This window comes from Pelobates fuscus, chromosome 2, assembly GCF_036172605.1.
Source record: "Pelobates fuscus isolate aPelFus1 chromosome 2, aPelFus1.pri, whole genome shotgun sequence".
NCBI classification, from domain to species: domain Eukaryota; kingdom Metazoa; phylum Chordata; class Amphibia; order Anura; family Pelobatidae; genus Pelobates; species Pelobates fuscus.
In genome coordinates this window covers 216,691,846-216,718,661 of record NC_086318.1, presented here as the reverse complement: position 1 = coordinate 216,718,661, position 26,816 = coordinate 216,691,846, and the positions used below count along the sequence as shown (strand labels likewise).

General features: G+C 39.3%; 1 protein-coding gene across 5 annotated transcripts in view; it reads left to right on the top strand.

Annotated features, from left to right (window-relative positions):
• NCOA7 (nuclear receptor coactivator 7) overlaps positions 1–24,236 on the top strand; it is a 231,755-nt gene extending 207,519 nt beyond the window's left edge. For 4 of the 5 annotated variants that reach the window (XM_063443174.1, XM_063443175.1, XM_063443172.1 and 1 more), the window contains exons 12-16: positions 19,465–19,599; positions 20,012–20,164; positions 21,433–21,528; positions 22,191–22,264; positions 23,043–24,236. In XM_063443174.1, coding sequence (XP_063299244.1) covers positions 19,465–19,599; positions 20,012–20,164; positions 21,433–21,528; positions 22,191–22,264; positions 23,043–23,178 — 594 coding nt within the window. In that variant the 3' untranslated portion in view covers positions 23,179–24,236. Of the gene's footprint in view, positions 1–12,275; positions 12,535–19,464; positions 19,600–20,011; positions 20,165–21,432; positions 21,529–22,190; positions 22,265–23,042 lie in introns of those variants that run through there. The other variant, XM_063443177.1, reaches the window with a different exon arrangement.
• The last annotated feature ends 2,580 nt before the right edge of the window (positions 24,237–26,816 follow it).

Here is a 26,816-nt window from a genome sequence, read left to right as displayed (position 1 = left end):
TTTAATCATTTTGATTATGCAAGGAACAGCCTCCTTCAGATCATGGAAAGTTTGCATCAGCCACATCCTGGTCTAATACCCAGTTTCTTCTTGTGGTCGATCACTCTGTGTGTTCCAAAGGACGTACCTACCCATGGTGCAGCAGAGATGACAGAAGTGTAAGGAAATAGACTCCTACGCATGCTACTGTCATGGAACAGCTACCACTGTCCAAACTGATTAGTGCTTAACTCTGTCCACTATGGAAGCAAACTGCATACCAATTTGCGAAGCTGAGTTTGCTGGGGCTTGCCTCTTCAGTAGGCTGCAGGCATATAATAACTTCTTAGGATCTTTTCCCTTTTTCCTCCCTGGATGAGAGCAGACCAGCATCTATCTTTACAATGTTAAATTACATACTATCTAAATTAAGAATGAATACACTGTCTTTAATTGTTTGACTCTATGCACTGCAAACATGGCAGCTTTTATTGCAAATCTAAATAAATACACCTTCCATATCAAATAACTCCATCCATTCAGGCCTCCCAGGTGCAGTGGGATGAGTGTTGCAGTTTGTTGCACAAGAACCGATTTAGGTGAATCTGTTACTCCATCTTCTTTCTGCATATTCAAATATCCCCATTCTCACCCCCTGGAGAAATCGTTAAACAAATGTTCTGTGAGCCCTGTTAGTAGTTTCATTTCCTTGTGAATGCGATTTAAGATTGATGGTAAGTTTACTCCCATTGCATGAGTAATGACCAGAAATTGTTTGATAATGAAGTGTGAATTTTTTTTATGGTATACCTTTGGCAGTCTTTTTGCAGCTATGCTAAATGTAATTTGTTTCATTTATTTGTTGCTTAATGCCAGGCTGTCATTACACTCTTTAACCCCTTAAGGATGGAGGCAATTTTACAAGTTCTGAACCAAAACAAAACCTGGAATTTGCGCTATATGTCTGTTCAACCATAATTCACCTCTTTCATATTCAGTGCACCCACACTTATTATATATAATTTTATTCAGAAGAAATAATGTTTTCATTTAACATCAAATATTTATATATACATATTAATTTAGAACAGGGCTGCCCTTAGGCAGCATTGGTGCCATGCTGACAATCTAGATTGCTTTTAATGCCCTGGGTGACAGATGTAAAGGGAGTGCACAGAGCACCCTTATAAAATAGGTTGCGCTATGTAGTGTGGCTGCACGGCACCCTTCACTGGTGTCTATAAGATCTAATAAGGCAGTGGGGCAGAGCTAAATGGGCAGGGGAAGAGGAGTAAAATGCTGTCTGAACCCGCTGCCTTGTAACTTATGCACACTGAAGGGTAGCAGGAAGGAGACCCTGCTTTCCAAACAACTATGCTCAAGGAACTGCAGTGCCCTTCTCCCCCCTCCAGCTCATCATTGAAATAGGTAACTCTCTGCGTGTGTCACTGTGTGCATGTGGCTGTATTTGACAGTCGGTGTATAGAACTGTGTGCATCTGACTGTGGAACTGTGTGCATCTGACTCTGCAAAAATGCATACCTGCATTTACACACAGGCCAACATGCATATTTTTATCTGAACCAAATACCCATCACACATCGCCAATAAACCCAGCACAAACCTCACACACAGCCTGTACAACCATTACAAATACCACACACATCGCATACAGATCACACATAGCTGTCATGTCTATAACACACAGACAACACACACCTTGCATCATATTATGAGATTTATTATACTGGAGCTCTGGCATACAAAATGTACATTACTATGTTTTATAGTTAGGGGGCTCTGTTATATGCCAATACTTATTTGTATTGTTGTGGTGCTCTGTGACACTCTTACACTGCACATTACTTTGAGTTTTATTGTTGTAGAGTTCAGTGATAAACTGGTACACACCACATAGTACTGTGAGGGCATTTTAAAAAGGTATGACCAGGGAGGGGCAAATACAGGGCTTACCCCTTTTCAGTATATATATATATATTTTATATATATATATATATATATATATATATATATATATATATTGAAATTTGCCAGATTGGTTTGCTGGGCCTATGTTGCCTTTGAGATCGCATGACAGCCTAGGAATGAAAACTTTCACCATCATTGCATAACATTTACAAAAGTAGGCAACCCAGAGTATTCAAAATGGGATTTTATGAATTATGTGTTGGAGGATCTACCTGACAAAGTAAAACCACCATGAACACTAAACTAATCCTTGATAATTTCCATGTGTAAGTAACACTTAGGTAGTGTCACAATAATATGTGAATGTGTATTTTTACTGTTCAATTGTATTATTATTACTATTGTTCGATTCCTTGGAGCATGTAATAAAAATATTTTTTGTTTGGTTTTTTTAAAAGTATATGATGTAGAAATACCAGAAATGCTTTCCCCTACATTCCTCTGCCATATTCATGCACTTTCTTTTGGACTGAGGTACAATCCGACCTTAAGGTTCCTGCTTCACTCCCTTCTTTAGAGTGGTGATATCACTTAAAAAGTATCAATATTAAGTGGAGTAACAAAGTGACTGCTTTTGGAAATAGGTGATCGATACTTTATATGTAAACTCTGGCTAGACTAAAGCAACACTATGACTCATGACTCTCAGGCATGTAGCCAAAGAAAAAGAAAAATGATAACCAAAATAACTAGGCACATGGCCAAAATAAATTAACAAAATAGATGTAACAAAAATTTTAAAAAAATGCTGGTGGGATAGTAATTGGATAATTTGGCTAATGGTAGAACTTATATATTAGGGGGTAGGTAAGGGGGGGAGAGAGATATAACTGTCCCTATTGTGCCTTCGAGGGCACCCTGTAGGCACAACAGGAGCACAGTATATCTGAGCAAAGAGTCAAGGGTCAATGGAGTTTAAATAAGGAGAAGAGGCATGTCCACTTACTGTAGCTCCACCCTCCTGTACACCCCCTTCAGACTTTCATCCACTGAGGCTCCTCCTTCCGAACAGCCGGGTTCTGGAAGCGGCTTGTTCGGATGAACACAAGCGGCCAGCAGTGATGGTCAGGCTGGCCGCGCTGCACAGAGAATCGCACTCCAGCGCGGTATCTCCGTCATAGGCGTGCGCACGGGGTGTGCCGAGTGTGCCTGGGCACACCCTAATCCCCACGCGCTGTGCATGGATCGAGGCCGGAAGGGAAGATCAAAAAATCTCCCCTGCCGGCTCAAGCACAGCAGATTGGCCCCCGAGAGACGCTCTGAAGAGCTCTGTTCCGTTTGGTTATGGAGCAAAGGGCCTCCAGACTGCACGCAGGGCAGCCCTCTCGCGATCTCCCTCGGCAACGCTCTGAAACTCCAGGAGGTACAGACCAAATCACTAGCCCACTGGATCACCAGGGATCAGGGCCGGATTAAGAGCACAGTGGGCCTGGTGCTGACAATTATGATGGGCCTAATTACGGAATCTTATCGACCAAAAACACTAAAACAGTCATACCTCCCAAGTATCATGTATCTGATGGAGATGGTGCTGAAGGGAAACTCATAGGATGCAGCTATAAGAAAACACATACTCTATGCTAATCTCTCTCTAATTTATGCTTTCATCTTTCAAGTAAATCCATAACCCCTAACAGCAGTGTCCAGTGAAGCAGGAAGTCAATGGGCAGGGTAAAAGGGTGGGACACTAATGCGAATCACGTGACCAGACCTGCCAAAAAGGGGGCATGTCTGTCCAAAGAATTTGAAGGATAGCCTGGCATGAATGCATGTCAGGCTGCCCGCCAATCATGCAGGCATACTACGCAGGCAGCACCCTGAGCTTGACATAAATGCGTCTAAAGATGCGCTCACTCAATGCTTTCTAAGGACTGTCCCCTAGCACTCGCTGGTCCACTTCTCTCCTTACTTTCTTACTAGCAGGCAGAAATTCCTGGTATATAGTCTGAGACAGAGAAAAGGTGTATGTAGTGAGTGTAGAAGAAAGGGGACATGCCACAGTGTTAGAGAGACCAATGTCTGGATTACCTAAACTAATTTTATTGTCAGCCAGTTCACACAAGTTTTGTTCCCATACATCCCTCTTAAGCTTCCAAACTTAAAGGGAAACTATAGTCACCAGAACAACTACAGCTTATTGTATTTGTTCTGGTAAGTAGAATCATTCCATTCAGGCCTTTTGCAGTAAACAAACACTGTCTTTTTTTTTTTTTAAATTCTTTATTTTTGGTCGTGACATAGAGCAACATGCAATTTAATAAGACAGTTGGGTGGCTTGCGCAGAAGCCCATGGCGGTATAGTAAGACAATTCAACCGTTAACATAACAGTGCGGCTTACGCAGAAGCCCATAAATGCTCAATGAAGTGGACTCGGGCAATCGACATTACATGCTATGACCTGTCCCGGCACCTTTCTGGTTTGTAATGTATCAACTAGGCATCTATAGGTGCCTTGGTGAAGGAAAAACGCCCTTTTAGTGTAGCTTGTAGGGGCCTACGCAAAAGCCAGCATTTGCAGTGTGCCATACGCATTTCACGGTTTACAGTGAGGTCGTTGTGAGCAGCTTGTTACTGAGGCAACTCATATGGTCTCTGCACTGTGAGGAGCTGTCACTTTAAACAGTTATACCTACTTAACATTTTGAACAAACTGAAATTCAAGAAAAGAAGGAAAGAGAAGGGAAGACCGGTAGCATGATAAGAGGGAGTTTAGAGTATATGACAGCGTTGTTTTCCCCCGGTCTGTTTGTGAGGTTGCGAGAGAGAGAAGAAAAAGAGAGAGGGGGGGGGGGAGGGGAGGGCTGAGTAGAGGTGGGTTGGACCCGATGTCGGGAGAAGGCAGGCGTCCGAACACTGTCTTTTAAGAGAAAATAACTCCACTTGCCGCTCCTTAGATGGCTGCTAGAGGTGCTTCCTGTGGTAGTACTGCCTATTGTGCTGCACTGCTATTCAGTGTCTCCACCCTCTGCATGCAGACACTGAACTTTCCTCATAGAGATGCATTGATTCAATTTATCTTTATGAGGAGATGCTGATTGGCCAGGGCTATGTTGGACTTGTGATGGCTCTGCCCCTGATCTGCCTAGTTGACAGTCTCAGCCAATCCTATGGGCAAGTATTGTAATTTGCTCAGACCACCACTTCTGATGATGTCAGCAGACAGTCAGTTCAGAGGCAGAGCCAGCAGCTGCAGACTTGAATACAAGTTATATTTTACTATACTTAGGGAGGCAAAAAGGGGCCAGGGTGGTGGTTTTAACATAATAGGGTCAGAAATACATGATTGTGTTCCTGACCCTATAGTTCTCCTTTAAGCAAGAGTATGTGAAGAGAAGTTAGGGTTGCCACCTTTCTTGGGAAAAAATACCAGCCTTAATCATTTGTATAATCACAAGGAGTGACATCAGAGAAAACTCTGTAAAATCACCAACAAACTACTCACAGTTTCATTCTGCTGTATAGATGGATTGATCCCAGTGTCTCAGTCTCGCAAGTCACCCAGTGTCTCAGTGTCCCTATGTATCACAGTGTCAGTGTCCCCATGTCGCCCAGTCCCCTAGTCTCCCAGTGTCTCAGTGTCCCCATGTCGCCCAGTGTCCCAATGTCTCAGTGTGTCCCCATGTCACTAGGATACTGGGGACACAGTGAGACCCGGGGACACTGAGAGACATGAGGACACTGAGAGACCCGGGAACACACAGACATGGGGACACTGGGAGACATGGGAACACTGAGACATTTAGGGAAACTGGGAGAAATGGGGACACTGAGACACTAGGGACACAGACACTGAGAGACATGGGGACACTGAAACATTTGGGGACACTGAAACATTTGGGGACACTAAGACACTAGGGACACAGAGACATAGGAACACATACACTGGGAGACTAGGGGACACTGGGAGACTAGGGGACACTGGCTGGGAGACAGACACTTGGGGACACTGGAAGACATGGGGACAGTTGTGGACATAGACATGGGGACACTGGGACATATAGGGACACTGGGAGACATGGGGACACAGACACTGGGAGACGTGGGGACACTGAGACACTAGGGACACTGGCTGGGGGACATGGGAACACTGGGAGACATGGGGACATAGTGTCTCCGTGTCCCAATGTCTCAGTGTCTCCCAATGTACCTATGTCTCACAGTGTCCCCATGTGTCTCAGCGTCCCCATGTTTTCCAGTGTCCCTAAATGTCTGTGTTCCCAGGTCTCCCAGTGTCTGTGTCCCAATGTGTCCTAGTGTCTCAGTGTCCCCTAGTGTCTGTGTCCCCTAGTGTCTGTGTCCCCTAGTGTCTGTGTCCCCTAGTGTCTGTGTCCCCTAGTGTCTGTGTCCCCATATGTCCCTTAGTGTCCCCTAGTGTCTCAGTGTCCCCATGTGTCCCCATGTGTCCCTGCTGCCTTTCCCCCCCATCCCTCACTTACTGTAGAGCTGCTGTCTGCCGTGTTGCTGCTCCCCCATGGATCAGTGAGTAGTAGAGAGAGGCAGGGATATGCTGTAACTTCCTATCCCTGCCTCTCTCCACACGCAGTAACCCCTACTGGCCGGTGCTGGTATTGCAGAGTAATCTCCATTTATTCTGAGAAAAATACCGGCATTTGTATTGCCGGTATTACTGCAAGGGGAAAGGGGAGTAAAGGGGAAAGGGGAGTAAATGTGTAGGTGTTTTTTTATTTTTTTATTTAAATAATGAAACAATCAAAATGTATTATTTAACCCTATCCCTTATATACATAAACAATACCCCACCACTTACTCACTACACCCTATATACACACTGCACCTACACACACTATACACCTTATATATACCCCCTGCACCTTCACACTACACCCTATATACACACTGCACCTACACACTACACACACTATACACCTTATATACACCCCCTGCACCTTCACACTACACCCTATATACACACTGCACCTACACACTATACACCTTATATACACCCCCATGCACCTTCACACTACACCCTATGTACACACTGCACCTACACATTACACACACTACACACCTTATATACACCCCCTGCACCTACACACTACACCCTATATACACACTACACACACTATACACCTTATATACACCCCCTGCACCTTCACACTACACCCACTACACACACTATACACCTTATATACACCCCCTGCACCTTCACACTACACCCTATATACACACTATACGCCTTATATACACCCCCATTATACACACTACACACCCTGTATACACACACACACAACACCCCCTGCACCTACACACTATACCCCCTATACATACACACTATACTCCTATACATACTACAGCCCCTGCACCTACACACTACACCCCCTGCACCTACACACACTCTATACCCGCTATACATACACACTACACCCCATGCACCTACACACTATACCCCCTATACATACACACTACACCCCATGCGCCAAGACACTATACCCCTATACATAACACTACACCCCCTGCACCTACACACTATATACACACTATACCCCCTATATACACACTACACCCTCTGCACTCGCACACACTCTATACCTCCTATACACTGCACTCAATCACTAATCACTACACACACCCTATACTCCCTATAAACACACGTATTACACCTCCTGCATACACACATACAAAAGCATTACACACTCTATACCCCCTATAAACACCCTACCACTGCATTCATACTATGCTGATATACACCTCCTGTGCACCCACCGTACCCCTATGCACACACAACTCCCCTAAACACACACTACACCCCCTAGTATTACCACACCAATACACACATGTGCACAACACCGATACGCATACACACAATGCCAACTCCTGCAACTCCTAGATACACGAAATACAGTCCTTACATGCAAACACAACACACCACTAGGCACACACACTCTAAAGGCCCTAAGAAAACACACACACACACACACACATAATATACAGCTCAAAAACACACCTATACACTACAGGCCCCAGCTACATATTATACACCACAAACAGACGTCTTTACATTCTACAGCATAACTGGTCTCCTCTACACACATGCAATCACATAAAAACATGCGAACACATATAACACTGCAGGGAGCATTCCCACAAGTGCAAAACACACTTTGACAATCCTTTTCCACTTGTGTTCTCGGTACCCACTACTGGGGACACCAGAGACAAGTCACTAGAACTTTTTCTCCATCAGAGAGCACTAAATGCTCTGGTGGGGCATCACACGAACATTGGTGGCAATATAACGCACCACATTTCTGGCCCACCTGCCTGGGCTGACTTTTTGTCCAAGTCCAGGCCTGCTCACCGGTCCACAGGCAGGAGAGGACCCGGGGAGCTCTAGCCAGCAGTTCCGCTAGGTTTCTCTCGCAAGGTCGGAGCGTTGCTGCGGCAACGCTCAGATCTCATGAGAGTGAACTCTAGCCCTGTTGGCTAGAGTTCACTCACACTAGGACCACCAGGGATCAGGCATGGCAGCACAGACACACACACTAACAGCACCCTCACACACACACAGCTGTGTGTGTGTATATGTGTGTGTGTATATATATATATATATATATATATATATAATCAACGTTGATGTCGTTTTTGGAATAAAAGAAAATTTAAGATTGGAAACTCCCTAGTGCCGGTATTTTTTTTTATATATTATCCCAGCTACCAGAGCACCAGGTATCATTTTTTCTTTGGTTGGAGCGCAGGAATCCACACACCAGGGCCATCTTTATTATTGATTGGACCCTGGGCATTTTCTTGGGCCCCCTGGATCCTGCCCCTCCTCCTCCCTTGCATGCAATCACACCATCCTCCCTTGCATGCAACCACGCCATCCACCCCAATGCAGTGGTGGAACTAAAGTAAAGAGGTGCAAGATTTTTTTTTGGGCCCCCCTATTGCAAGGGTGACAAAAAGGTAGATCACCATCTGTCGTGCAACTCCAACAATGCATTGACAGCTGGGGATCTACCATATACCCATGTTTGCAGGTTTGTATTTAGCACTGAGCAGTGTTTGTGTATTTGAATGTAAGCATGTTTTTGTATGGAGTATGTTTGTGTAAATATAGGGATGTGCTTGTTGTGGTGTTTGCGTTTGAATGCAAGCATGTATTAATGTGTAGTGTTTGTTTTTGAATGCAGGGGTGTGTTTATACATCATTTTGATGTTTAACACAGTTGTGTTTGTATGTAGTGTTGATGTTTACACGAAGGAGTGTGTTTGTATGTAGAGTTGAAGTTTGAATGCTGGGGTGTATTTGTGTTGCGTTGGTGTGTGAATGCTGAGATGTATGCACATATACATACACAAGTACACACACTGAAACACATGCAGATACACAGATATACACACTGACACACATGCAGTTATGCAGACACATATACACAACCTGACACACATGCAGATACAGACACACACACCGATATACACACTGACATACACACAGATACACATACAGCAAAATGGAAATACACATCCTGACACACACATTGACACACTTGCAGATACACAGATACAGACTCCTATATTGACAGACATGCTGACACACAGATATACGCTGACAGACATACTTATACAGACACATACTAAAACACACAGATCTACTGAGACATGCTGACACATTCACTGACACATACAGACATACCGATAGACATACCCACACATACACTGACAGTCATACCGACACACACACCCTGACAGACATTGACATACATGCACTGACACACACACACACTGACATACAGACATATACTGACACATTCACAGACACACACATACTGACAGACTGACATACAGACATATACTGACAGACATTTACAGACTCTCACAAACTGACAGACATTCACAGACACAAACACACACACAAATTGACACACACGCAAAATGTACACTTTTAAGCCCACCCTCCAGTTTCCTACCTTGGAGAGTTGTGGCTGAAGCCGTTGGGAGTTGGGGTCTGCTCTCCCGGCCTGACCCCCTCCTCTCTGCCTCCTCCGTCTTTCCTACGCGGCTCATCTTTGTGGGAGGAAGTGACTCACGGCGTCACTTCCTCCCAAGTTGCCGAAAAGCAAGAGGGCCCGGCCGCGCTGTTAAAGCACCACAGCGCACGACCAGGCCCCTGCTAACACAAGCCCACCGGGTGTCCCTTAGTGCAAGGGCCTCCTTATTGTGCGGGTCCCAGGGCAGCACTGGCGGCCTACGGAGGGGGAAAATAAATGGTCGAGGGCAGCGGGGCCCATGGGGCAGCTGCTTCTGGCCTCCCAGGAGTAACTGGGCCCGTTTGACCCGCGTTAAAGAAGGCCCTTGGTGGCACAAGCGGCCATCTTAGGGCGCACCGGGGCGCTGGATTGGAGTGGCTGGCAGGAGGTGGCGCACAGTGCTCCCTCCTGCCAGTCACTCTATGTATCCTTTAACCGGCCGGACTGAAAGGAATTGGGGGGGACCACTAAAAGAGAAGGGAGAGGAACATTAAGGGGAATGGGGGGGAACTAAGACAGAATCATCTTTGCCTGTGTACCCAAAAATCCTTGCACTGGCCGTGTGTGTGTGTGTGTGTGTGTAGTGAATGCAGACTGTGTGTGTATTAGATGTGGTGTGTATAGTGAATGCAGAATGCGTCTGTGTGTAGTGCATATAGTGTGTGTATGGTGACTGCAGTGTGTTTGTGTAAGGATGTAGTGTGTGTACATAGTTACATAGTTGAAAAGAGACTTGCGTCAATCAAGTTCAGCCTTCCTCACATATGTTTTTGCTGTTGATCCAAAAGAAGGCAAAAAACCTAGTCTGAAGCGCTTCCAATTTTGCAACAAACTAGGAAAAAATTCCTTCTTGACCCTAACATAGCAGTCAGTGTAGTGAATGCAGAGTGTGTGTTGTGTAGTAATGTAGTGAAGGAAAAGTGTGTGTTTGTGTAAGGATGTAGTGTGTTTGTGTAGTTGTTGTACTGTCTGTATATTGACTGCACAGTGTGTTTGTGTAGTGGTTGTAGTGTGTGTAGAGATTGTGTAAGAATGTAGTTTGTGTAAATGTAGTAGTATAGTGTGTAGCGTGTAAATGTAGTAGTATAGTGTGTGTAAATGTATGAGGCTGCATAATGTGTGTGTGTGTGGGGGGGGGGGGGAGCCTACAGTATTTGGTTTTTTTTTCCTTCCATTAATTGTAATAAATGTTATTGTATTCCACCCTCCCTGCGTCTTACCGGTGGCTAGGGAGGGGGGAGTTTACATTGCCTGGTGCGGGCCCCCCGCTACCTGTACTCTGCAGGGGGCCCAGCACACTCGAAATATACTTCCCAGCTGCTCTGCTCTGTCTAAGTCACTTAGAGCAGCTGGGAAGTATATTTGAGTGTGCTGGGCCGCCTGCAGAGTACAGGCAGCGGGGGGACCAAACATGTACATATATATATATAGCGTTAATCGATATATATTATATACGCACATAGGTAATGTGAGACCCGGGACTCCATGAGCAGTCCTGGACCGCCGGGCCCATGCTACCATCATGGTTGTCATGCCCTGATGGCGGCCCTGCTGGTATGTGCGGCTTAATGGATATAGAAAGTTGAATGTGTGTGTAAATAACCATAGACATTTTAAACCTAAAATGCTTGTTAAAATTAACATTACACTTTATAAACTAAAAAATCTGTGTTACAGCATCACTTCCCAGAATGTTTAATATGTATACCTATATTAAACAAACATGTATTTGTGGAGTGTGGGGAAAATGAAATTATATTTAGAAATCCACTCTTTATCCTGCAACTGGGTTATTATATTCTGTGTTCTTAGCAGTTGGCAGCCAGCATAGAGAAAGCACACAGAAGTGGAGAAATGAAACAATATTTTAATGCTCCTCCTCTTTAGGAATGTTTGTCTTATCTATAACGGATTGGCATCATTTGCCAAATATTTACTGTAAATCTAAAATAAAGTACCATAGTATCACATTTTCAGTGTTTTATTCAATGGTGCAATTACCAGAAAAGTGAAAGTCTCCTTTTAAGTGTATAGAGAATAATATTTAAGTTGTGATTGTTCCGTGTACATAACCAGAGCATTAGGAGACACGATATTCACAAAAACACTTCTTTCACATATGGCTCAGTTTTACCACTCTTCTAATGTAGACTGCCCAACAAGAGGTTAGATGTTTTATATTCTAAAACATTGCTCCACAAAACTGCGGGATATGTGCAGTATATACGTAAAGGTACTGTTGTATTCTTAAAAGACTTTAAAAAGGCTTTAGAATGCTATTTTCTTAAAAGGAAAAAAAACAAACAAAAAAAAACCAGTGCAAGTTAGTTCTTGCAATATTACCCCTCCTTCTCCCCCTCTCAATCAGGAAATGGAAACCTAGTGTCTCATTGTGAGAAAGTGAAACTTATTTTGCAAATTTGCAGCCAGCCTACTCACCAATTTTAGAAAGCATGCTTTCACATGTCAATAACCATTCAGATGCACCTTGAAATGATCATGAGGAGTCAACCAAAACCTCTAGATTTGAAAATCATTTACAGGATAGGAGTGGACCAGGAGCCTTATGTACAGGTAGAAGTTCTTCTAGTGTTTTGTTTTTAATATAGAAACCATAAGCAAGTTCATTATTTGAGATCCTATACTACATAGATGGCTATTTTAGATCCTATACTACATAGATGGCTATTTTAGATCCTATACTACATAGATGGCTATTTTAGATCCTATACTACATAGATGGCTATTTTAGATCCTATACTACATAGATGGCTATTTTAGATCCTATACTACATAGATGGCTATTTTAGATCCTATACTACATAGATGGCTATTTGAGATCCATCCTATACTACATAGATGGCTATTTTAGATCCTATACTACATAGATGGTTATTTGAGAACCATCCTATACTACATAGATGGTTATTTGAGATCCTATACTACATAGATGGCTATTTTAGATCCTATACTACATAGATGGCTATTTTAGATCCTATACTACATAGATGGCTATTTTAGATCCTATACTACATAGATGGCTATTTGAGATCCATCCTATACTACATAGATGGCCATTTTAGATCCTATACTACATAGATGGCTATTTTAGATCCTATACTACATAGATGGTTATTTGAGATCCATCCTATACTACATAGATGGTTATTTGAGATCCTATACTACATAGATGGCTATTTTAGATCCTATACTACATAGATGGCTATTTTAGATCCTATACTACATAGATGGCTATTTGAGATCCTATACGACATAGATGGTTATTTTAGATCCTATACTACATAGATGTTTATTTGAGATCCATCCTATACTACATAGATGGCTATTTTAGATCCTATACTACATAGATGGTTATTTGAGATCCTATACTACATAGATGGTTATTTGAGATCCTATACTACATAGATGGTTATTTGAGATCCTATACTACATAGATGGCTATTTGAGATCCTATACTACATAGATGGTTATTTTAGATCCTATACTACATAGATGGCTATTTTAGATCCTATACTACATAGATGGTTATTTGAGAACCATCCTATACTACATAGATGGTTATTTGAGATCCTATACTACATAGATGGCTATTTTAGATCCTATACTACATAGATGGCTATTTTAGATCCTATACTACATAGATGGCTATTTTAGATCCTATACTACATAGATGGCTATTTGAGATCCATCCTATACTACATAGATGGCTATTTTAGATCCTATACTACATAGATGGTTATTTGAGATCCATCCTATACTACATAGATGGTTATTTGAGATCCTATACTACATAGATGGCTATTTTAAATCCTATACTACATAGATGGCTATTTTAGATCCTATACTACATAGATGGCTATTTGAGATCCTATACGACATAGATGGTTATTTTAGATCCTATACTACATAGATGGTTATTTGAGATCCATCCTATACTACATAGATGGCTATTTTAGATCCTATACTACATAGATGGCTATTTTAGATCCTATACTACATAGATGGCTATTTTAGATCCTATACTACATAGATGGCTATTTGAGATCCTATACTACATAGATGGTTATTTGAGATCCTATACTACATAGATGGCTATTTGAGATCCTATACTACATAGATGGTTATTTTAGATCCTATACTACATAGATGGCTATTTTAGATCCTATACTACATAGATGGTTATTTGAGAACCATCCTATACTACATAGATGGTTATTTGAGATCCTATACTACGTAGATGGCTATTTTAGATCCTATACTACATAGATGGCTATTTTAGATCCTATACTACATAGATGGCTATTTGAGATCCTATACTACATAGATGGCTATTTTAGATCCTATACTACATAGATGGCTATTTGAGATCATATACTACATAGATGGCTATTTTAGATCCTATACTACATAGATGGCTATTTTAGATCCTATACTACATAGATGGCTATTTTAGATCCTATACTACATAGATGGCTATTTTAGATCCTATACTACATAGATGGTTATTTTAGATCCTATACTACATAGATGGCTATTTGAGATCCTATACTACATAGATGGCTATTTGAGATCCTATACTACATAGATGGCTATTTTAGATCCTATACTACATAGATGGCTATTTTAGATCCTATACTACATAGATGGCTATTTGAGATCCTATACTACATAGATGGTTATTTGAGATCCTATACTACATAAATGGTTATTTGAGATCCTATACTACATAGATGGTTATTTTAGATCCTATACTACATAGATGGCTATTTTAGATCCTATACTACATAGATGGCTATTTTAGATCCTATACTACATAGATGGCTATTTTAGATCCTATACTACATAGATGGCTATTTTAGATCCTATACTACATAGATGGTTATTTTAGATCCTATACTACATAGATGGTTATTTGAGAACCATCCTATACTACATAGATGGTTATTTGAGATCCTATACTACGTAGATGGCTATTTTAGATCCTATACTACATAGATGGCTATTTGAGATCCTATACTACATAGATGGCTATTTTAGATCCTATACTACATAGATGGCTATTTGAGATCATATACTACATAGATGGTTATTTTAGATCCTATACTACATAGATGGCTATTTTAGATCCTATACTACATAGATGGCTATTTTAGATCCTATACTACATAGATGGCTATTTTAGATCCTATACTACATAGATGGCTATTTTAGATCCTATACTACATAGATGGTTATTTTAGATCCTATACTACATAGATGGCTATTTGAGATCCTATACTACATAGATGGTTATTTGAGATCCTATACTACATAGATGGCTATTTTAGATCCTATACTACATAGATGGCTATTTTAGATCCTATACTACATAGATGGCTATTTTAGATCCTATACTACATAGATGGCTATTTTAGATCCTATACTACATAGATGGCTATTTTAGATCCTATACTACATAGATGGCTATTTTAGATCCTATACTACATAGATGGCTATTTTAGATCCTATACTACATAGATGGCTATTTTAGATCCTATACTACATAGATGGCTATTTGAGATCCATCCTATACTACATAGATGGTTATTTGAGATCCTATACTACATAGATGGCTATTTTAGATCCTATACTACATAGATGGCTATTTTAGATCCTATACTACATAGATGGCTATTTGAGATCCTATACTACATAAATGGTTATTTGAGATCCTATACTACATAGATGGCTATTTTAGATCCTATACTACATAGATGGCTATTTTAGATCCTATACTACATAGATGGCTATTTGAGATCCTATACTACATAGATGGTTATTTGAGATCCTATACTACATAAATGGTTATTTGAGATCCTATACTACATAGATGGTTATTTTAGATCCTATACTACATAGATGGCTATTTTAGATCCTATACTACATAGATGGCTATTTTAGATCCTATACTACATAGATGGCTATTTTAGATCCTATACTACATAGATGGCTATTTTAGATCCTATACTACATAGATGGTTATTTTAGATCCCATACTACATAGATGGTTATTTGAGATCCATCCTATACTACATAGATGGCTATTTGAGATCCTATACTACATAGATGGTTATTTGAGATCCTATACTACATAGATGGCTATTTTAGATCCTATACTACATAGATGGCTATTTTAGATCCTATACTACATAGATGGCTATTTTAGATCCTATACTACATAGATGGATATTTTAGATCCTATACTACATAGATGGCTATTTTAGATCCTATACTACATAGATGGCTATTTTAGATCCTATACTACATAGATGGCTATTTTAGATCCTATACTACATAGATGGTTATTTGAGATCCTATACTACATAGATGGCTATTTTAGATCCTATACTACATAGATGGCTATTTTAGATCCTATACTACATAGATGGTTATTTGAGATCCTATACTACATAGATCCTATACTACATAGATGGCTATTTAAGATCCTATACTACATAGATGGCTATTTGAGATCCTATACTACATAGATGGTTATTTGAGATCCTATACTACATAGATGGCTATTTTAGATCCTATACTACATAGATGGCTATTTGAGATCCTATACTACATAGATGGCTATTTGAGATCCTATACTACATAGATGGCTATTTGAGATCCTATACTACATAGATGGTTATTTTAGATCCTATACTACATAGATGGTTATTTTAGATCCTATACTACATAGATGGTTATTTGAGATCCTATACTACATAGATGGCTATTTGAGATCCTATACTACATAGATGGCTATTTGAGATCCTATACTACATAGATGGTTATTTGAGATCCATCCTATACTACATAAATGGTTATTTGAGATCCTATACTACATAGATGGCTATTTTAGATCCTATACTACATAGATGGCTATTTGAGATCCTATACTACATAGATGGTTATTTGAGATCCTATACTACATAGATGGTTATTTGAGATCCTATACTACATAGATGGCTATTTTAGATCCTATACTACATAGATGGCTATTTTAGATCCTATACTACATAGATGGCTATTTTAGATCCTATACTACATAGATGGCTATTTTAGATCCTATACTACATAGATGGTTATTTTAGATCCTATACTACATAGATGGTTATTTGAGATCCATCCTATACTACATGGTTATTTGAGATCCTATACTACATAGATGGTTATTTGAGATCCTATACTACATAGATGGTTATTTGAGATCCTATACTACATAGATGGTTATTTGAGATCCTATACTACATAGATGGCTATTTGAGATCCTATACTACATAGATGGCTATTTGAGATCCTATACTACATAGATGGCTATTTGAGATCCTATACTACATAGATGGCTATTTTAGATCCTATACTACATAGATGGCTATTTTAGATCCTATACTACATAGATGGCTATTTTAGATCCTATACTACATAGATGGCTATTTGAGATCCTATACTACATAGATGGTTATTTGAGATACATCCTATACTACATAGCCATCTATGTAGTATAGGATCTCAAATAACAATCTATGTAGTATAGGATCTCAAATAACCATCTATTTTAGATCCTATACTACATAGATGGCTATTTTAGATCCTATACTACATAGATGGCTATTTGAGATCCTATACTACATAGATGGCTATTTGAGATCCATCCTATACTACCTAGATGGTTATTTGAGATCCTATACTACATAGATGGTTATTTGAGATCCTATACTACATAGATGGCTATTTTAGATCCTATACTACATAGATGGCTATTTTAGATCCTATACTACATAGATGGCTATTTTAGATCCTATACTACATAGATGGTTATTTTAGATCCTATACTACATAGATGGTTATTTGAGATCCATCCTATACTACATGGTTATTTGAGATCCTATACTACATAGATGGTTATTTGAGATCCTATACTACATAGATGGTTATTTGAGATCCTATACTACATAGATGGCTATTTGAGATCCTATACTACATAGATGGTTATTTGAGATACATCCTATACTACATAGCCATCTATGTAGTATAGGATCTCAAATAACAATCTATGTAGTATAGGATCTCAAATAACCATCTATTTTAGATCCTATACTACATAGATGGCTATTTTAGATCCTATACTACATAGATGGCTATTTTAGATCCTATACTACATAGATGGCTATTTGAGATCCATCCTATACTACCTAGATGGTTATTTGAGATCCTATACTACATAGATGGTTATTTGAGATCCTATACTACATAGATGGTTATTTGAGATCCTATACTACATAGATGGCTATTTGAGATCCTATACTACATAGATGGCTATTTTAGATCCTATACTACATAGATGGCTATTTGAGATCCTATACTACATAGATGGCTATTTGAGATCCTATACTACATAGATGGCTATTTGAGATCCTATACTACATAGATGGCTATTTTAGATCCTATACTACATAGATGGTTATTTGAGATCCTATACTACATAGATGGCTATTTGAGATCCTATACTACATAGATGGCTATTTTAGATCCTATACTACATAGATGGTTATTTGAGATCCATCCTATACTACATAGATGGTTATTTTAGATCCTATACTACATAGATGGTTATTTTAGATCCTATACTACATAGATGGCTATTTTAGATCCTATACTACATAGATGGCTATTTTAGATCCTATACTACATAGATGGCTATTTGAGATCCATCCTATACTACTTAGATGGTTATTTGAGATCCTATACTACATAGATGGTTATTTGAGATCCTATACTACATAGATGGCTATTTTAGATCCTATACTACATAGATGGTTATTTGAGATCCTATACTACATAGATGGTTATTTGAGATCCTATACTATGCAGTTTATTCAGCCTGTGGATTTTCATCTCTATGGATGTTTTTATCAAGAAATAAACTGCAGTGCTACTGGTTCTCTAGAAATATTTGCAGTACATGGACTTTCTGACTGGCAATTCTGCCCAAAATACCTATCGCTATAACTTTAAGTACTTTGTTTTTCTTTTGACATCAGGTTTTTTCCTTTTTTTTGGGGACTAATTACCATTTTTGTTAGTATATTCCTGAAAGCAACACAAGCAAAACGTTGTCACTTGCACTAACACAGTTTAAGGCATTTATGTGAGAACTGTTTCTTTTAGACTTGTTATTTGAAGTGAATGCATTCCACATTCTAGTTGGTGTCCTTCCAAGGTTAAAAGATTGTAAACATCAGTTTTGTTTAAACTTGTTTCCAAGATAGGAGCAAAAGCAATCTGATTCTGGATTTGTCTCGTTTATGCTATTAAAAGAAAAAGCATTCCTTCCTTGTCTTAAATTGGTAGCTGAAAACGGCAACACATATTTCATGATTTATAATTTAGGTGTTTTTTTGTGTACATGTGTATGATGATTGTCAATCAACATAATTTATCTCTATATAGATCATAACCGTAGAAGAGGCGAAGCGTCGGAAGAGCACTTGCAGTTACGAGGAAGATGAGGAGGAAGACACAGAGGACTTTTTACCTGATTTAAAACACAAGAGCTTGCTGCTGAATGATATGCATGTTGAAAAGGTAAAGCCAGTACTGCACTTAAACAGGACTAGGACATGTTAAAAATGTATACCTTGCCATGAGACATTTGTCATTAACAGTCATGGTTGCTTATGTGTGCAATGGCTGTAAGACATTTTTCCCATATCAAGTTAGGTTTGCCCAAAAGATCCACTTAGTAATCCATAATGCAGATTATGATAAAAAAAAATGATGAGGTGATCAATTTTCTTTCTTTTTTTTTTTTATATTTTAAATATTATACCACACATTGCACATACCATTTGTGGGTGACTACCATTCTTTTTTTTTTTCTTTTTTTTACGGTTTCAAAAGTGACCACCATTCTTGTTAACAATCCATACAAAACTACAGAACAAAACCAAACCCAAAGTCTTTATAATAAACCAATCCTTTCTGCATTTTGTTTTAGTTGGCTCATCGCTTACCTGCAAGAGTACAGGGTTATCCTTGGCATCTGGAGTACAGTACACACAAACATGGAACTAGCCTGAAGACTCTTTACAGGAATCTCTCCTGTCTGGACAGCCCCGTTCTTCTAGTTGTTAAAGATATGGACAACCAGGTAACTAAATATACATTACAGGTTTTATGTATGCAAATCTGTTACGATAATTCATATTAAAAGGAGAACTCCTCTGTAATGCTGTAGAATGTAAAGGGTTAATCCTACCACCATGACTTCTTTTACTTGTATAAGTGGTCATGGTGTTGGGAATCTGTGCACATACAGATATCTCTTTGCATTTGAGCTGGGGGGTTGGTTGCACCCCTGGCACTTAGTCCTGGCTGACTAATTTCAACTCTGTGCAAAAATTATGTCTGTCATCTGTGTGTGTGTGCTGGTGTTATGTGTATTCCCTTGTAGGTAGCGCCGCCCTCTGCCTCCCTGCATTGCTTTATGTATATTTATTTGTAATTGTATTCTCTTGCTCCCTTGCTCACCCCCGCTCTCTCCCAGGCCCAGAGTGCGCACATGAGCTCTAAGCTGGTGAGAACAGTCCAATCAAATGCTTCTTACACCAAAACCACTGATGAGTATGGTATTTGTTATAATGCCTTGCTTGGACTTTGGGAAGGAAATAGGCAGGCTTTTAGTGGAATCTATCACCAAAATAATCAGTACAAATGTCTGCACATGGTGCACACCATGTTAAAGTCCCTAGTGACCATGGCTAAGAGCCTGGGTAACCTGCATGCATACTCTCTACCTTGGGCGAACACTTTTAACATTCCCGTCACAGAACTGTGAATTCAGCCACTAAACTGATCACAGCTGTAGTTTTATTGCTATCCGCAATTCCACTCATTACAACTCATAATACTGCTGCTGGAGGCTGAAATAGCAATCATATAACTTGTGCTGGATAGGAATAAGATTAGACCCCATGTAAGTGCTGCTCAAATCGGCTGAAACTCTCCACCATTGAATTAAGCCCTACACGGTTTAGCTGAGGAGAGTGAACAGAACCAAGAACCTCCAGCTCTCTAGTGTTAGTGGTGGAGTCTGGGATCCAGGTCCAACAGATCTCCGGTAAGAGGTACACCATGTTAAAGTCCCTAGCGACCATGGCTAAGATAGCCTGAGTAACATGCATGCATACTCTGTACCCTGGGCGAACACTTTGAACATTCCCGTCACAGAACTGTGAATTGTTCAGCCACTAAACGTTATACATAGCTTTTTTTTTTTTTTTTTTTTTCATTGCATGCAATGGTATAAATGGCAAATATTGTTACAGTAATTAATCAGTTACCAGTTGCAATAATTTAGCACAAGAACATCTATCTATCTCATGGTTGCCCTAAAGACTTGTGTTCTTGTCCCCAAAGGTATTTGGAGCTTATGCTACTCACCCTTTCAGGCTCAGTGATCACTATTACGGCACTGGAGAAACGTTCTTGTTCACATTTAACCCTGATTTCAAGGTATGTTTGGTTTTTCACAATTCACTTGTATATTTGAGACTTGTCAGCAGGGTAGTGTAAATTATGCTACATAACGCGTTGATTTTATTCAGGTTTTTTTTGGTTTTTTTTTTAAATATGATGGAAGTATTCAAACTTGATTTGACCAGTCAAGTATTGTACAGATGTTTGGTGGAAAGTACTTGCTGCATTTACACTGTTTGTACGCTCTGTACATAGCCACACGGACAAACATGCCAATCTGTACCTCTGGTACACCTATAATATGTGACATATAGGAATTTCCTTTTCAATGACACTTTCATTCTTTTTATATTTTACATGTTGTCTTAATTAGGGATACTTGCAAAGTGTATAGAATGCAACATTTCTGTAAAGGATTAATAAAATAAATTAAAAACTTAACTTGAGTACCGTTAGTTTCCATTTAACTTTTAGGTATGCCTCAACAGCATACTCTGCACAGCTTGTAATTTTAGCTTGTGTTAAATATGTATCCCATGTTCAAAATAAATGGCATGACATGTTTTCAAACAAAGAAAATGTATTATGAAGTTGGTCGACAATCAAAAAAGGTCACTTTAGTAAAATGTAATAGTGTCAATTGGATTTTTTTTACATTGCCTAAATGTCCCCATTTCTTTTTTTTTTTTTTCTTGCAGATCTTCAAGTGGAGTGGGGAAAATTCTTACTTTATCAATGGAGACATAAGCTCATTGGAGATAGGAGGAGGAGGGTATGTATAAATAAAGTAAACAATATAATTAAAAAAAAATCTCTTATTCAATCACAAAGTGTTTATAAGCAAAGAGGAGGACGGGTATTTATATGAGAAATCTAATTCTACAACATCTGGGGATCTACCTTTTGGGCACCCCAGCTATGTTAAAATACAACCCTAGAATGAACAACCGTTTACTAGCAGACACGCACTCCAAATATCAACAGATATTAAATATTTTTGTCTTCATTAACTGTGAACGCTACATTAAGAAGCAATGTTGGGTCATCCAAGGAAATGTTTGAAATAGAATACTTGTTCATACCATAGTTTAACAAGGTTATCCTTCTAGTTAAACACTGTTACTACCTTATTGTGGTCAGCTGACGTATAGTGAAACTGTTCAAAACAGTGGCCAAAGTGTGAAGTGAAACAGACCCTATACCTGTTCATGGTACAAGGACAAGTTAATAGGCCACTTTGGCTGACATTCTAAGGGGTGCATATTTTCAATGAAAAGCTGTCCCCTCCCAAAATTGTCTCCTTTACCCAGGTCTTTATCTCTATTTAAATCAGCCTTCACAGATTGTGGGTGTCAACCAGTGTATGACCTACCTAGTTAAGCTACATACCTTAAAATATAATTAAAATGATAAAGCCAGCAAACTGTAGTACTCCAGTACACAAAACAAAGTAAGAGAAACCGTCTGTTGTGTGTTTCTATGCCTATACAGAGTATTAAAGTACCCCTAAATATTTTATTGATCTCGTATTCCCCCTTATTGCTTTTCAGGGGTCGGTTTGGCTTGTGGCTCGACTCTGATTTGTATCATGGACGCAGTAACTCGTGTAGCACTTTCAAGAATGAAACTTTGTCCAAAAAGGAAGACTTTATTGTGCAAGATGTGGAAGTGTGGGCATTTGTATAAAGTTAAGCCAGTCACACTGTTGCCTGCAGTACGAATGATCGACCCTGCCAAACACAAATATGGTCTGTGCTTTTTCAAGTCAGCGCAACTCTGAAGACGCAAAAAAACATTTCCTGGGATTGTTGTCCTTCAACAATTCTGCAATGTGGTTACAAAAAAAGTTTCAAGTTCTGCACAAGCTGAATTAAGCCTGCCATGTGGCTAGAATATATGGCTAGTTACAAATGCTCCACATATAAATATTAATTAATTTGGGGTCCAGCTACCAAGATGTTGGGACATTACACTGATTAAGCACGATATGTACATCTATATAATGGTCAACCGATGTTTGAGACTAAGCTGAATTCAATCAGCACAGAGACTGGGTATCTAATCATAGTCAAGTTAGTAATTTTATCTTCAGAAAGGGAGAGGAAAAAATAACACTTGAAGTGAAGAAAGCTGCCTTTTTTCTTTTCTTTTTAATTTATTGAAAGTTAATTGCCATTTTCTACTCACATTTTAAAATATTTTTAAGGTTTTAATTGTTTTGTATTTTAGCATACACATACCAAATACATTTTACCAATCCATTTCCCTATACAATGCCATAAGTTACATGCTACTGGTTTAAGTCCAATATTTTAACATCAACCATTCCGAAACCATTTCCTTTGCCTTGTCCTATCTATTCATCCAAGTAACGCTATATACAGTACAAGCAATCAGTAAGACATTGTCTAACTGGCTTGCAAATTGGTATTAGACCTTTACATCAGATAAAGTAAAACCCTATTTTGAATAGTTGGAATACAATGTGTACTTTTTTTTTTCTTTTTTTACAATTGGCTGCAAGAATGTTGATAGAGGAGAGTTTGCTAGTTATCAATACTTAACCTAGTCATTGAAGTTTGGTGTTCCAGAATTTGTGTGTTTTATGGCGAAGCGCAGGTCGTTTCTGCAAGTGGCTTAATTCACCTCCACCCCCATTATTTTTTCGGACAGGGTTTTAAGTGATTAAACCATGTGATCTGTATACTAGATTGGAGAAGATGGAGTACTTTTACAGTAATGCCCCCCCCCCCAAAAAAAATGTCTGAACTACTGGTAGGATTTGCAGTGAATTGCTCTTGTAATAAAGTGGATATTTTGAACATGTAAATATGTTTTCTTTAATTGTGTTAATAGATGGGGCTGTGCCGATTGGGGTTGCTGTTATTGGAAGACAAATACAATAGAAAGGGACTACGTATAGGAACACTAAGCACCAAAACAATTTAGGTTAATGATCATCCCCATGCAGTCTAACTGCTCACATCTCTGCCATTAGGAGTTAAATGGTTTTGTTCGTGCACCCCTAGTCACTCCTCTCTTACATGTTACCTATAGTCTTCCTAAACATTTCCTGTAAATAGATTTAATATTGGAACTTCCTTTTTTTGCACAGTGTGTTTCATTTAGAATTTCTAATCTCCTGCTTTAAGTCTACAGGAGTTTGTGTGTGATTTAAAGTTCAATTAACCTTGCAGGATATAAAATCATTTCCAGAAAAACAAGTGGTAATCCAGCTTATTTTCACAGTTTTGTATTCTATGGATGCCTGTATATGAGAATTGTTTACTACTACTGCATGTTATTTATACTTGCCACTCAATAAAAATTGACAAAAAACTACTTTTCAAATAAACACACTGTACACATCTGATTGAAAATTAAATCTATTTTTCATGTTAGCTGTCTGAGAAGTTACCTCAAACAAAGTAACTTGGTAATGGCAGATAACTGAGCAGTAAGACTGCAAGGCATGACCTATACACAAAGAAACTGCTTCATTACCCAAATGTTCTGCTGCTCAGAGCAGAGGTGGGTCGGGGAGGGGGGGGGACGACACAACGTGGCAATTGGTGCTGTGTGCTTTCATGGACCGGATGAGATCAGAGATCTCCCTCACCAGTCCGCTGGCACATTGCTGGGCGGCTGGCACGGGAAGGAGAGGAGACCCAGGACCTCTAGCTTGCAGATCCGCCGGGTCTCCTCTCGTGAACACGGAGCATTGTAATGGTAACCACTGCAACGTTCTCGCGAGAGTGAACGCTAACCCAGGAGGTGCAGGCTAGAGTTCACTCATCTACTAGAACCACCAGGAATTCACCTTGAGGACCACTGGGGCTTCACAATGGATATACACCCTCCCAGGGCAAAGGTAAGAAGGGGGGGGGATACTATTTATAATAGCGATTCGAAATAAGTTTTTTTTTTTATTTTTTTTATTTAAATAAAATTTTAAAAAATGCTTTATATCCTCCCCTCCCTGGGCAAAGGTAAGAAGGGAGCGGGGATATAAAGCAGATTTTTTTTAATTTAAAAAATAAAATAAAAAATTGTTTTAATCAACCCCCAACTATATACACACTACCCCCATACACACACTGCCCCCACTGAACCCCCATGCACCCCCCATACACACACTCCCCCCATTACAGCCTCATACACAGACTGGCCCCATACAGTGTTCCCACTGCACCCCATATATACACTGCACTGCCATGCACACACTGCACCACTCACACAAACACACACTGCCCCTCTTACACACAGTGTTTGTCTTACACCACTAGGGGAATCTAAAGATCTCTTTAGTGAATATGCATTGCACAGGAAATGAGGAAAATTGTAAGTTACCTGATCTCTCTTTGATTTGTGTCAGAGTATGCATCTGTAAATTTTCCTAATCTGAAAACTTTGCCTCTGCTTTCTCCCACTATAAAGCTAGAGTATGAGGCCAGCATCTTGAAGGGCTTTAACAGTGAGATGGTGCAGGATGAATGAGAATACAGGGGAAACACATTAAGATAATTTTAGTCTGACATAAATTTCTTCCATTGGGAGAATCATTTAGACCTAAAATTCGTAAACTATTTAAATTTATTTTCCATTCAAATAAATGGAATGTCCCAATTGCCAGCACGTATTGCTTTGGATAAGTAGATAACTCCCTAATTTGGTACTCTTATGTAAGATTGACATATTTAAGGATACCAAATTAGGGAGGAACTGTTTAGTAGATAGTGCCATATTTTGGTATTAAATGGCAATTTCGCATAATGAGGGTTACCAAATTAGGGAGCTGTTTAATAGTGCCCTAATTTTGTACCCTTTTTGTGGAATTGCCATATTAAAGGGTACAAGATTAGGGAGCTATCTACTAAACACGACAACTCCCAAATTAGGTGGTACCTGTTAAATATGATCCCACATAAGGATACAAATTTAATGAACTTATGAAAGAATCTCATAATTAGGTACCCTTCAACACATGACCAGAACCAGGATCAGCACATCTATAGATGGGGATTGTACCATTCAAGTGCATATATCTGGAGCTAATTCTAAGCTCCATAAGATTGTAAGTGCAATTCCTTTTCTATTATTATCACCAGCAATGTAAATACTACACTATATTCTGTTTTATTGTCCTCTTATGTTGTCCCATCTTCAGTTGGATGTGAGGACATTTCTGAGGGCTATTTTCTTGCATTCCATTTGTATATCTACCTACGACCAGAAGGAAGAGACTCTGGTTTGGAAAGTTTGAGCTGCCACATATATACTGAACAAGTGCCAGAAATCTCATCCTTTTATACATTTAAAATTCA